Source organism: Pituophis catenifer, unplaced genomic scaffold, assembly GCF_029215685.1.
Source record: "Pituophis catenifer annectens isolate HBS135680 unplaced genomic scaffold, rPitCat1.0.hap2 SCAF_14, whole genome shotgun sequence".
Classification (NCBI taxonomy): Eukaryota; Metazoa; Chordata; class Lepidosauria; order Squamata; family Colubridae; genus Pituophis; species Pituophis catenifer.
In genome coordinates, this window is record NW_027256894.1 from 16,631,836 (window position 1) to 16,646,674 (window position 14,839).

General features: G+C 41.9%; 1 protein-coding gene across 1 annotated transcript in view; it reads left to right on the forward strand.

Annotated features, from left to right (window-relative positions):
- FBN1 (fibrillin 1) overlaps positions 1-14,839 on the forward strand; it is a 193,114-nt gene that overhangs the window by 119,055 nt on the left and 59,220 nt on the right. The window contains 5 exon segments of the mRNA XM_070953865.1: positions 513-638; positions 3,510-3,635; positions 6,229-6,351; positions 10,609-10,734; positions 11,639-11,764. Of these exon segments, the coding sequence (XP_070809966.1) occupies positions 513-638; positions 3,510-3,635; positions 6,229-6,351; positions 10,609-10,734; positions 11,639-11,764 (627 nt within the window).

Consider the following 14,839-nt stretch of genomic DNA (forward strand, 5'->3'; position numbering starts at 1 on the left):
GCAAGAAAACCACCAGGCTTAGGGAGACGTTAGTTGTCTGCCCAGATTCCTACCAAACACATGAAGACTTAAGCCTTCGTTGTGGCTTGGGTCCAGAATTAACTTCCAAATCTGGACAAATCCAGAAGATCTGATCTGACTCAGTCCCTACATCTCAGCGAAAAGGGAAACAGCCAGTCAAAGGAAGAATGGAAAACCGGAAGAGGGCAAGAAGTGCAGAAAAACAACAACAACCCACTACCGCTAAAAAGAGGCCTGCTAATTACGGGGGTTTCTCTCGGAGGGGAGAACAGCGTTTGAGGTGTTCCCTTGGGGCAGGGAAAAGGAAGGAAACAGCACTTGGTTAGAGGAGTTGCTGGCAGAAGAGAAAAATTGGGGAGGAGGCAGAGAGCTCAGAAGAGCCAGTAAACATACACTCTCACGGCTGAAACTTTAGATCCTAACACGCTCTCCCCCTCCTCTCCTCTCCTGCACATTTTCACAAGCATTTTTTTTTGTCCTTCTTTTTGCAGATATCGATGAATGCGAACGAAACCCCATGTTGTGCAGAGGGGGCGTTTGCCTCAATACCGAAGGAAGCTACAAGTGTGAATGTCCTCCCGGCCATCAGTTGGCTGCCAACATCTCTGCCTGCATAGGTACGACGACGGTGGGGTAGAATTTTTTTTCTTCTTCTACATCTTGGCTGCTTTTTACAACGTGTCTCCATTTTCTTGGCAATTGGCTGCCCCAACCCTGTCCTGGCAGTTTCTGAAGAGGTTTTCATTTTTTAAAACATCCTGAATAAGGCACGGAAAGAATGACTCATCATCCTCAAACAAAAAACACACACACACACAAAAACCAGGGCAGTCTCCCAAAATTTAGATCTGTTACCTTGTCCTGTGCCAGAAACTAAGTTTAGAGTAATTCTGGACCGCTACAGATTTTAAAAAAAATTTGCACAGGTCAGGCAGTCTCGTTTTGTTTCACAGTGGCGACTGCTTTGGGGAGCATCTTTTTAAGCGTTTCGGGCATACGCACAACTTAGTCGTAATAGATATAAGAAACCTAAAAAGGAAGTCCGCATCCTTGGTTTCACAGGTGGAAGAGCCCAGGTGAGCCCAATGCCAGGGGAAATAACCTGTGATCAGCTGTCTTATAGGTAGTCCTGGTTTTTTTTTTTGTTTTTGTTTTTTAAATTTGATTTATATGCCGCCCTTCTCCGGAGACTCAGGGCAGCTTACAATGCATTAAGCAATAGCCTTCATACTTTTGTATATTTATACAAAGTCAGCTTATTGCCCCCACAAACTGGGTCCTCAATTTACCTACCTTAGAAAGGATGGAAGGCTGAGTCAACCTTGAGCCTGGGAAGATTCGAACTTGCAGTAATTGCAGGCAGCTGAATGTTAATAACAGGCTATTAGTCTGCTGCGCCACCAGGCGCTGTCTGTCTGGTTTAACAACCTCTTGTTCAATGACTGTTCAAACTTTCTGGGGGTGGTTGAGATAGGTGGACTTTTATACATATAAGAATATATAAGAATGTGTCCTTTAATATTTTAATGGCTGTAGCCAGATTCCTATGGGGATCATGTAGGGGTCATGGCTGGCTCTACAGACAAAAGGTGAAATGCAAATACATCCTCTGGTGCCGCATGTGGCTCTTTCACACCTCTGCTGCGGCTCCCTGTCACTCAAAATATGCATCACAACCACCAATGTGCGACACCCGCTGGCATGTGATTTATTGAGTTTTTCAACCCCTGGTAGGCCAACCATGGATAAATCCAAGAAAAGAAGAAAATAGAATGTTTAATTCAACTACATATGCTAGTTTTGTGGCTGTTCAAGAAATAGGCAGGCACTGGAAGGGTTTTGTGGCTCCCGGTGTTTTTTTTTTTCCTGTGGGAAACAGGTCCAAATGACTCTTTGAGTGTTTCAGGTTGCAGACCCCTGTCCTAGGGGGTTTGTCTGAGCTAATCTTGTCAGTTTTGGCTTGCCTAATTGTGTTGCTTATTTGGAGTCTCTTTGCTTATGACTAGATTGGCCCAGTCTTTCTGTATGGATACAAAATCTGCATTCCTAAAGACCAACCTCTTCAAGCTTTAGATTGAGATTGCAGGAAGACTGGGACTGCTTTCTACCTTTGTTAAGATTTTTTTCTCCTCGTCTCCTTTTGGGGAAATATTCAATCTTGCCTCTTTTTAATATTAAGAATAAAGAATAGTTTAATCTGAGGAGGGAGGAGCTTCCTACACACTTATGACGGTTGCATGTCCTTTTTGCAATTTCCTGCCCAGTTCCCAAGTGCAAAGTCAATGGGGAAGACGGCAGGAAATTCAGAAATTGCTCCAATAAGTTGCTTGTATGTTCTCCAGCCTGGCAGCACCCTATCTTGGTTCTGTCACACACGCACTTTTCCAGCCACTTACCTGCCTGCCGGCCTGATTGCAAACCACCTGGGACTTGTTCAACAATCGTGATCTTCACTTAACAATGGCAACAGGGTTGTTGTTAAGAGATTCACTGCAGTTGTTAAGTGAGTCACACAGCGATGGTGGCTTCCCCCCATGGATTTTGTTTGTTGAAAGCCAGCTGGGAAAGTTGCTAATGGTGATCACACAATCCCGGGATGCTGCAATTGTCATAAATACAGGATGGTTGCCAAACACCTGAATTTTGATCATGGCCGTCATCATGGGGATTCTTCTGTAATTGTGAGGACTGGGCTTAAATCACTTTTTTTCAGTGCCAATGTAACTTTGACTCCCTGTATGTTTCACTTCTGCCTATTGATCCTTGAATTTAACTGAAAATGCAAAGCTTAGATGAGGATCAACAAAATTTTGTTGCTTCTGCCTTTTTCTTCGTAACTTTTTTTGAATCGGATCATTGGGCTGGGATTTGGCTTAAACCTCTTGGCAAAGTCTTTAAATTTTGAGAAGATTTATAGTCCTCTGACGCCAGAAATGAGTTATTGGCTCTTTCATTATTTGGGGCACAGTGTTAAATCCTTTTGGCCTCTGATTTCATCTTCTCTTGTTATGACTTTTGCTGGATTGTCCCTTCATTTTTTTTGGTTTATCCCAAGTACTCATGTAATCCAGTGGTGGGATTCAAATAATTTAACAACCGGTTCTCTGCCCTAATGACCGGCTGGGTGGGTGTGGCCATGGGCATGGCCAGGGGGTGTGACAGGCAGCGCTCGGCCTCCTGAACCCCCCTGGGAGCAAAAATGGGCCATGGGGGGATGCACCGCACCCCTGCACCCTGTTTTGGGCCTAGTAGGCCTCCCTGAAGCCTCCTGGGAGTGAAAATGGAGTGCATGGGGACTCTTGGAAGGGGCGGGGTGGGGCCAGCCAGCAATTTAACTTCTGGTTCCCCCGAACTGGCTCGAACCGGCTGAATCCCACCACTCATGTAAACGTTCCTAACATCATACCCTCCTGTCTGCATGCAGCATTGTTGGAAGGCAAGGGGTTTTTAATGATTAAAATTCTCCTCCCTCTTTGTTTTTCAAACAGACGTCAACGAATGTGACCTGAGTCTAAATCTGTGCAGAAACGGACGCTGTGTCAACCTGATAGGAAAATATCAATGTGCTTGTAACCCTGGATATCAGTCTACACCTGACAGACTCTTTTGTGTTGGTGAGTTTTCTTCTTCTGAATCAGCTATTCTGTGAACAAAAAGATTGCTTGTCTTTTTTCACAACTGACATACGTTTACGTAAAGTAGACGACTGAAACAATATGTTTGTCATTGTTCAACTATTATGGTACTAGTGGGAGAAAAGATGATGTTTCCCTTGTGTCACAAGCTACTCCTGGTGACTCCATGGAGACCGGACAACCATTTGTGCAAAATAGTACAGGATATAGGATATAGAGTTTCCTGCTTAAGCAGGGAGCTGGACTAGAAGACCTCCAAGGTCCCTTCCGACTCTGTTATTCTGCACCTAATCTGAGAAAAAGAAGATCAAATCGTCTTCAAGTCCATCTTGAATCCTAGACTCAAGAGTTAAAGTTAATTAAAAGATAGTAATTGACACTGAGCACTCTTCCCAACCAATACCCTCTACTTGTTTCCTCAGGACCCCACACCCTAACCCTGTGATGGCGAACATATGGCACACATGCCACAGGTGGCACGCATAGCCATATCGGTGGGCACACGAGCTCAGTGGGACCAGAAGTCAGCAAATGGGCCATTTCCGGCCTCTGGAGGGCTTCCGGGTGTGTGTGAGGGGAAGGCCATTTTCACCCTCCCCAGGCTCCTAGAAAGGCTCTGGAGCCTGGGGAGAGAGAAAAACGGGCCTACTGAGCCCACTGTACCATCGCGTGCCAGGAGCGGTGGGGTCACGCACGCATGTGCGGGGTGCATAGAATTATGGGTGTGGGCACGCGTGCGTGCAACCCCCACTCCCACCCAATCCTGGCACACAATGGCAAAAAGGTTAGCCATCACTGCCCTAACCCCTCCATAATTTGAAAAGAAGAAAAGAATACTCATAATAAAAATGGTTGGCTAGAGATGGTGGCTCCAGCCTCTCATTCTCTGACTATCTTATGCATGGGATTATTTTATTTATTTATTTATTTATTTATTTATTTATTTATTTATTTATTTATTTATTTATTTATTGTTTATATTTATATACCGCCCTTCTCCCGAAGGACTCGGGGCGGTGAACAGCCAACAGATAAAACACAAGAAATACAAAATTTAAAAACAGTATTAAAATCCAATTACATTAATATGGCCCACAATTAAAAACACCCCTGTATTAAGACCCATAATTAAACAATTTAAAAATTAAAACAATTTAAAAGAGTCATTCCAGAGGGTAGGTGCCCTCACAGAGAAGGCTCTCCCTCTGAGTGTCGCCAGTCGACATTGTTTGACCGATGGCACCCTGAGGAGTCTCTCTCTGTGGGAGCATACTGGTCGGTGGGAGGCTATCAGCAGAAGATGGTCTCGTAAATACCTGGGTCGTAAGCTATGGAGCGCTCTAAAGGTGGTAACCAATACCTTGAAGCGCACCCGGAAGACCACCGGGAGCCAATGCAGCTCACGCAGGAGAGGTGTTACATGGGAGCGCCGAGTCGCCCCCATAACCACCCACGCGACCACATTCTGGACCAGCTGGAGCCTCCGGGTGCTCCTCAAGGGGAGCCCCATGTAGAGAGCATTACAGTACAATTGTACTGTAGCATTACAGTACAATTTTCAGGTGGATACTTTAATTTGGAAAGTTGGAAAGTTTTGCTTCTTCCCAGCAAAAATGGATCTTCTTGAGCCTCCTATGAAAGGGAGAGAGAATGGCCTGAGGGTAGAGTGGGACCATCTGTGTTTTTTAAGACTTTGAACAGCCTCATGACTTCCAAGTAGCCATGATAACATTTGACAGAACATTGTTAATATGGGTGCATCTAAGTGCAACCGCCATCCTTATAAAGCTGCTGTCTGACCAATTGTGGCTTCTAGATACTCTTCAGGGGCATCTCTTGTTCCAGTGCCTTGCAATAATCCAGTTGTAAAATGAATAGTTTAGTTTTAGTTTAGTTTTATTAAATTTGTATACCGCCCTACTCCCGAAGGACTCAGGGCGGTGAACAGGCACAAGATAAAATACAGAAATACAAAAGTTAAAAACAATTTAAAACCAAATTAAATAATATTGGCCCACGGCAATTAAAATCCCAATAAATTTAAAACAAATTAAAATTTCAATTTAAAATTTAAAATTTAAAAGAAAGGGGAGAAAAATTAGGCCAGGCCGGCTTGCTGGAATAAGAGGGTCTTAAGAGCACGGCGGAAGGTGCGCAGTTCCGGGATCCTCCGTATCTCCGGGGGGAGCTCGTTCCAGATAGTGGGTGCCCCCACAGAGTAGGGTTCTGGACCAGTGTTTCTCAAACTTGGGCACTTTAAGAAAGATTAACTTCAACTCCCAGAATTCCCCAGTCAGCATGGTTGGCTGGGGAGTTCTGGGAGTTGAAGTCCACCTGCCTTAAAGTGAGCAAGGTTGAGAAAAATGCTAAAATTCTGAATTTCCAATACCGAGACAACCTGTGCCTTTACTGTACCCTCCGGTGATAATTCTGGGCTCAAGGTTAACCTCGAATTTACCTTGATTGCATTGTATTAGTAAAATTGAAAGTTCCATAGCCAAGACCTTGTTAGAAAGCATGGCCATTGTTGTAATGTACAAGACATATCTCTCTCTCTCTTTTTTTGTTCCAGATATTGATGAATGCAGCATAATGAATGGCGGTTGTGACACGTACTGTACAAATTCAGAAGGCAGCTATGAATGTAGCTGTCGACCCGGTTTTGCGCTAATGCCAGATCACAGAACTTGCACCGGTAAAGTAAATTTGTGAACGTTTATTGTATATTACCCAACATTTGCTAATATCTGGGCCATACCTCTGATTTTTCTCTGACTGTAATTTTTTTTTGTTGATAGTTTTTCTGTTTTTTTTTTTTATCATCCTCTGTGATTCACTACGGATTTCATACTCAAGATACCAAAATTTCATACTCAAGATACCAAAATATATTCTTGATGAATATATTTTATCTTTTCTTTATGTACACTGAGAGCCTATGCATCAAAGACAAATTCCTTGTGTGTTTAATCACACTTGGTCAATAAAAGAATTCTATTCTATTCTATAATATATCTTTGCATGCCTGTTTACTCAAATGTGAGTTCCGTCAAAATCTGTCACATTCAAGTAATTGTGTGTAGGACAGGAGCTGCAGTTTTAGTATATGAAATCTGTGTGCAATAGCAATAGCACTTAGACTTATATACCGCTTCACAGTGCTTTACAGCCCTCTCTAAGCGGTTTACAGAGTCAGCCTCTTGTCCCCAACAATCTGGTTCCTCATTTTACTACCTCTGAAGGATGGAAGGCTGAGTCAACCTTCAGCTCGTCAGCATCGAACTGCTGGCAGTAGGCAGAGTTAGACTGCAATAGCAATAGCTCTTAACACTTAGACTTATATACCACTTTAGAGTGCTTTAAAGCCCTCTGTAAGCAGTTTACAGAGTCAGCATATTGCCATCAACAATCCGGGGTCTCATTTTACCCACCTCAGAAGGATGGAAGGTTGAGTCAACCTTCAGCTGGTCAGCATCGAACTTCTGGCAGTGGGCAGAGTTAGCCTGCAATAGCAATAGCACCTAGCACTTAGACTTATGTACCACTTCACAGTGCTTTACATCCCTCTCTAAGCGGTTTTACAGAGTCAGCATCTTGCCCCCCAACAATCTATTGGATATCCAAGATGACATGTTGTTTTAGAATTCAAGATATTGTCCTAGAGGCGGGGGGAGAGAGCAAGGCTCCGCTCCTGTCAATCACAGAAACTCACGAAATACATTTTGTACCAGTCGCTCTCTTTCACAGCCCACTTACAGTGGGTTTTTTTTTTTTAGGGAAAACAATAGGAGGAAAAGCTTTGAGCTTCTGAAACAAAAGTGGAAATGCAATTCTAATTAGAATTGATTAGAAACTGGCAATCAGGCAGGCCAGTTTATTTCCCGTTCCAAGATTCTCGTCCCCAGAATGGCTTCCTATTAATCTCTGTTGTTAAGAAAGATCCAATTTAGAAGCAAGGAGAAATTTCCTGACGGTGAGAGCAATTAATCAGTGGAATAGCTTGCCTCCCTGGGTTGTGGATTCTCCATCCCTGGAAGTTTTCAAGAATAGATTGGACAACTGTTTAGTCGGAATAGTATTGGTATAAGGCTCCTGCCTTGAGCAGGGGGTTGGACTAGAAGATCTCTAAGGTCCCTTCCAGCTTTAGGATTCTCCATTCTATGAATATAAGAGGCACTGCACACCAGAACAACTAGACACAGGGACAGTTTTTCCCCGAATGCCATCACTCTGCTTAACAACTAGTTCCCACAACAGTGTCAAATAATTTACTAAGACTGTATTACAATTCTTCTTATTCTTCTCTTCCTTACTAATATCTATCTCTTCTCACTTATTCCCACTTACTAGTATCCAACTCTTCCCACTTATAACCATGTTGCTTGTATCTTTCAATTTATATTGTCTTTGTTTGTCTCCTAGAGTGATTTGATAGCTTATTAGTAACCTTGACTATCACTAAGTGTTGTATCTTTTTATTCTTGATGAATGTATTTTATTCTCCTTATGTACACTGAGAGCATATGCACCAAAGACAAATTCCTTGTGTGTCCAATCACACTTGGCCAATAAAAAATTCCTCTTCTCTTCTCTTCTCTTCTCTTCTCTTCTCTTCTCTTCTCTTCTCTTCTCTTCTCTTCTCTTCTCTTCTCTTCTCTTCTCTTCTCCTCTCCTCTCCTCTCCTCTCCTCTCCTCTCCTCTCCTCTCCTCTCCTCTCCTCTCCTCTCCTCTCCTCTCTTCTCCTCTGCTATCCTATCCTATCCTATCCTATCCTATCCTATCCTATCCTATCCTATCCTATCCTATCCTATCCTATCCTATCCTATCCTATCCTATCCTATCCTATCCTATCCTATCCATCATTTAACTTTATTCTATTCTATTCTATTCTATTCTATTCTATTCTATTCTATTCTATTCTATTCTATTCTTTCCCAATGAATTTGTTGCACATTCTGGCCAGCAAAATGGAATTAGGGTGAGATGAAGAGAGTGTCGTGGTTGACCTTTTTATTTTATTTGATTGATAACAACCATCAAAACCAAGAATAAAAGCAAAACAACCCTTCCCATCAGGCTTCAGGCCAATCAGACTATTAGCCTCCTGGCTCAACCCTATCCTAGCCCTACTCTTGAGGGAAGAACCAATTCTTCATGATTGTCCAGAAGGGAATCTTGAATCTCAAGTGGAAGGCTGTTCCAAAGGGCTGGGGCAGTTACAAGGTCCCATCAGATAGCAGCATTTAAGAGAAGGCCCTGGTTTCAGAGAAAGAGAGATATGAGAACAGAAGGGGTGAAAGTACGCCTGCCAAATTTCAAGCAAGCACATCCTAAGTACAGAGAAATAAAACGTGTGTGCCTTTTGCAGGACTATTTAGCTAAGGCTCCAGACCCGAATTGTTTTGGCGTTTGAGAGCATCGTGCGATTAATAAATGATCAATAGCCAATGAAGGATGTCTTCCATGTTGGATCTCCTTGCAAAAGCAACTGTTAGAACACTTTCTTGTTTGTTTGGTGCAAGCTGCATAGAGAATGAATGATGATCGTCAGCCTCTTGGACGTGTTAGTTAAAATGAGTTAAGTTTTCTGCAGCTGCATTAATTCCTAAAAGCCACAATAGACTCATCTTTTGATGAATTACACCCATTTTTTTTTCCCAAAGAGAAGAGAATCTCAGCCCAAGTCTTTGTTTTGCAAACATTTCTTTTGAGTAACCAAGCAAAGTTTTGGATATTCAGCTGGTATGCGGTGACCTTAACAGGGAAAATCCTGAGAAATTATACCAGAGATTCAAAAGCACTCTGAGTTAAAAAGAAAAAAATATATCAACTATCTATCTATCTATCTATCTATCTATCTATCTATCTATCTATCTATCTATCTATCATCTATCTATCTATCATCGTCTGTCTGTCTGTCAGTCTGTCTTTCTATCTATCATCTGTCTGTCTGTCTATCATCTGTCTGTCTGTCTATCTATCTTTGTCTGTCTGTCTGTCTGTCTGTCTGTCTGTCTATCTATGTCTGTCTGTCTGTCTGTCTATCTATCTATCTATCTATCTATCTATCTATCTATCTATCTATCTATCATTGCCTGCCTGCCTGCCTGTCTATCTATCTTCTGTCTGTCTGTCTGTCTGTCTATCTGTCTGACTGTCTGTCTCTCTATCTATCTATCTATCTATCTATCTATCTATCTATCTATCTATCTATCATTGCCTGCCTGCCTGCCTGCCTGCTGGTCGGTCTATCTATCTATCTATCTATCTATCTATCTATCTATCTATCATCGTCTGTCTATCTATCTATCTATCTATCTATCTATCTATCTATCTATCTATCATCTATCTATCACAGTTTTGTTCCATATAGCATCAACCTTGTTCAAAATGGACAGTCATTATTATATATATGTATGCGTGTATATAGCATGTGTATGTGTATGTGTATATTATGTATGTGTATGGGCAAATATATACTTCCTTTTGAAAGCAGGCAACAGAATTTCATTTTTAATGTGTGTTCAGAGTCAAAAATGACAATAAAGGTTATCTTATCTTATTATCTATCTATCCATCCATCCATCCATCCATCCATCCATCCATCCATCCATCCAATTTATTGGCTGTCTATCTTGCCACAGATGGCAATACTTGCACAGGATGGAATTTCTTGTATCTAATGTCAATGCACAATGATTAATAATAAGCACTGGTCTAGAGAAGTTGTACATACCAAGTATTGCAAGATGAGGTAAGCAGAAAGAGAACACACAGAATTGACAGATATTTTAATAAAACATTATAGTCTAAAAGAAATTGTATGGACTTTCCTAGGTGGATGCCTGTAAACAGAGATCAGATTCTCCCTGTACAATTTTTCACTCGGTTGTGAGACAGAAAGAAAGCAGAAAACTAACTCCGAATATCTACTTGTGCCTTTTTCTTTTAGATATTGATGAGTGTGAAAACAACCCGAACATCTGTGATGGTGGTCAGTGCACTAACATCCCTGGAGAATACAGGTGTCTTTGCTATGATGGCTTCATGACATCAGAAGACATGAAGACTTGCCTAGGCAAGTAAAACCTTTGTTATCCTAATCTTGTTGTCGGTTGATGTGGATGGAATCAAAGGAAGAATGATTAGTTCCCAAAGTGAAGCATGAAGCAGTTCTTCATATGAAAGCTGAATGTAGTTTATGGTATCCATCAAGGATCAGGGAAGTCAGAACAATAAAGGAGGATATTTGTAGCTCAGGATTGAAATGAGGGATGCTTGATGCTCTCTGAGCTTGGTTGTTTTTCTTGCAGATGTTTCATTACCAAAAACTGAGCAACATCAGTGCTAGTACCTGACCAACTGGCACTGATGATGTTACCTAGTTTGGGTCATAAAACGTCTGCAAGAAAACAACCAAGCTCAGAGACCACCAAGGACCCCTCAAGGAGGTCAGAGCTGAGGTCCACATTCTTCCATGGACAATTATTGTGACTCAGGCCAGTCATTCTTTTTCATCCAGTCTGTTATAAAAACATGGTAATAAAACATAAAAAATGCAAATGTTCAGATTTTTCTGTGGACCACCAAAATTTTCTCACGGACCACCAGTTGGTGACCACTGCCTTAAAGCATATTAATGCTGTTGATGTTATGACTTAACAATACAAAAAGCTTAGGAGCCATAAACACGGCAATAGCCAACTCTTTCGAGAATGTTTTCGGGGAGTGAAAACAATTCTGATCTAACAACAGCAATTGTTGTCTTGTTAATACGCTCGGGGGTAGAGTTCAGCATCCCGATGGGTTTAAACTCCAGCTTTTCCCTAAAAACTAAACAAACCTACTTCCAAACAGCCCGTCGTTTTTCCTTGCCAAATTTATAATGCTCCTTCTTTGTTAATGAGTCTTGGTTTTTCAGTACATATTAGCCAAGCATTAATCACATCGTATAACCTATGAAAACTCTTTGCCCTCTCCAGATGTTAACGAATGTGATCTGCATCCAAACATCTGCCTGAGCGGAAGCTGTGAGAACACAAAAGGCTCTTTCATCTGCCACTGCGAAATAGGTTATTCTGGAAAAAAAGGGACAACGGGTTGCACAGGTAGGTGGGTGATTGTTCTTTAAACGATCACGCATCGTATATTTCTAAGCTCTTGTCTGCATGAATGTAATAACGCCTGTCATGGTAGGATTAATTTAAGATGAGTTGGATTGCGAAAGATGCAGATTTTGCCTTTGAAACTTATTCAACACATATGTCTATTTTCCTTCTATCAAGGTCTTTATTTCTGCAATACATCCTTATTTCAGTTATTGCAAATTAATCCCTTACTTCGAGGCATTTAAGAAGTCTGCCACCAGCGGCCTTATTCAACATATTTAAGGTGACCAATCGTCCTCCTTTAGGGAGGACAGTCCTTCTTTTGTAAATTCTGTCCTCTCTTGAAAAGTGTCCTCCTACATGTCCTCCTTTTCGATATTTGAAGACTCGTCTGTAAATCTCCATATTCGATCGATGCCGATCCGATCCGTTGCATGTATTTGTATTTGACATGACGATTTGTCAAGGCTCGGTACAGTGTGGCGAGACATGGTTATGAAATGCACGCACTCCGCACAGGAGAATTGTTTTGAGAGAATGTGCCGCGTGGAAGAATACACTGCGCGCAAGTGGCTTTGTTTACTTCTTACCGAAACACGGCATGGCACACACGCATGCATTTTTCTTCAATTTATTTGTGTCCTTCCTCTCATTGTAAAAAAGTTGATCACCTTAACATATTGCCTGTTTTCCGTCCATCAGGATCTTTATTTCTGCAATCCATTTTTATTTCTGTTATTGCAAATTGTCCCCTTACTTTGAGGCATGTAATGTAAGGCTTGCTAACAGCCGCCTTCTTAATTAATCAGTTATTCAACACATCGGGTTTTCTTCGATCTGTCAGGGTTCCAAGGAATAGATCCATTGCAAGCAAAAACTCCGAGGCAGGTGGATTCCTCAAAGAATAGCTTTATTGGAAATACCAAATTGGCACATATCTGGTGAAAACCAACTCTGAGGGGCCCCTCAGTTTTCACCTAATTAAAAGTAAACATTTTTCTCTCAACCCCAAACAATCAGTCACACATGACCCAATCAAGGCAGCGTCTGCTAGTCTGGTGACTTCACTACTCCTTCCTCCAGCCAGGTGTGAGAACATCCTTGGTTCCCAAGAGGAAGCATTTTGTTTTGACTACACAACCCCAGCTATCTCTAATCCTCCCCTTCCTATCCCTCAGCTACAGTGTGGCACCACTGAAACTCCAAGATGGCTTCGGCCTGGTCAGCTTCAGAGTTGACACTATCGGGATAGTCTTTATTTCTGCAGTACAGTCTTTATTTCTGCAATTCCGAACTGTACTTTGCTTTGAGACATCTAAGAAAGCTTGTCACCAGTCACCCTAGGCTGCTCTGCAATCTCTGAATGGAAGAGATCAACCACAAGGATTGTTACTTCTGGCAAGCTATGATGTTGAGGTTACTCTTGTTTTATGCTCTCCTTGCAAACCTAATACAGTTGTCAGCAGAATAAACAGTCTAATAAATAAGGGCAATGATTTGAATATTGCGTTCACATTTTGCTGTTGTCTCAGCGTACGTACACCTGTGTATTCCTTATAGCGTTCATCTGAATACGTACATGTGTGTTCCTTGTAACGTTCATCTGAAGCGAACACCATATTTGCAGCTGCCCTTGGAAAGCCTACAGTAGAGGGGAGAGATCATGCTTTTATCCCAGTGGTCCAAATTCCTTTGCTCCAATGTCATAAAGGAACATGTCCACAGCCTGTTTCCATGCTCCGAAAAAGTGCCAAGAACTTGGGTTTCCGATTCCCTGACAGTGAGACCCCCCCAAAACACGGTGTGAAGTATTTTAAAGAGTCAACCCCTGTGTGGAAGTGCTTGACCGAAGGGAATGGATTCCTTCCTTCTTGCTGCCGCGCCAAAATGTTTTAGCTCCACTTTTTAAGAATTGCAAAAATGTTCACACAAGCTCTTTCTTTTCATGAAACAATTGCGTAAGATTCTGGGAGTTTGCTTGAAGTCGCATCGACATATTTCATTCCCCTTGTCATTACCGATTGTTTCCATCTTAGCAAGTAAACAAGTTTTTCCTTCTCACTCTCCCCTCCTCGGCCGTTTCCCTGAGTGCATGATCCACCCACTGATATGCATTTATGTTCCACGCAGATGTTAAAACTTTTCGTTTCTCTCTCTCTCTCTCTTCTTCTTCTTCTTTTTTTTTTGCTTCCCTTCTTAATAAGTACTGTATGCAGGCCAAGTTTAGGGAAATGCTGTGTTTTATGCAATGATATACATTACTTATGACAAGCTATGTTGGCTGCATTCATGCTGTCATGTTCAATTATCTGAAATGGAAAGTGGAGTAGGTCAGCTAAGGTATGTGCATATTGCACAAATTAAGAATGCAACAAGGAAAAGGCTTGGAGCAGGAAGTTGAAAGAAGTACTGTAGGAAAAGTATGCCTCAAGTCTAGCTTGTATGTCAGCTGAGTTGTCTAATGCCTTGTATTAAGGCAGGACAAGAAACAATGGATGGAAACTAATCAAGGAGAGAAGCAACCTTAGAACTTAGAAATTTCCCAACAAAACAATTAACCAGTGGAATAGCTTGCCTTCAGAAGTTGTGGATGCTCCATCACTGAAGGTTTTTAAGAAGAGACTGGACAGTCACTTGTCTGGAATGGTATAGGGTCTCCTGCTCGAGCAAGGGGTAGGACTAGAAGGCCTCCAAGGTCCCATCCAACTTTGTTATTCTGTTTCTGAAGAAAGACAAAGTGATATGATAATAGGTATGGAGGCTAAACCATATGATGAGGGAACTAGATATATCTAGTCTAATGAAGAGAAGGACTAGGCGTGATATGATAGCAGTCTTCCAGTATTTGAGGGGCTGTCACAGAGAACTCAATTTATTTTCCTCCGAAGACCTGAGGGCAGGACAAGAAGTAACGTGTAGAAGATCATTAAAGAGAGAAGCAACCTAGAACTTTTCCTAACAGTGGGAACAGTTAATCAGTGGAACAGCTTGCCTTCAGAAGTTGTGGGTGCTCTTCTTAATGGACAAGTCCATTAAGAAGAGACTTGTCTGGAATGGCATAGGGTCTCTTGCTTG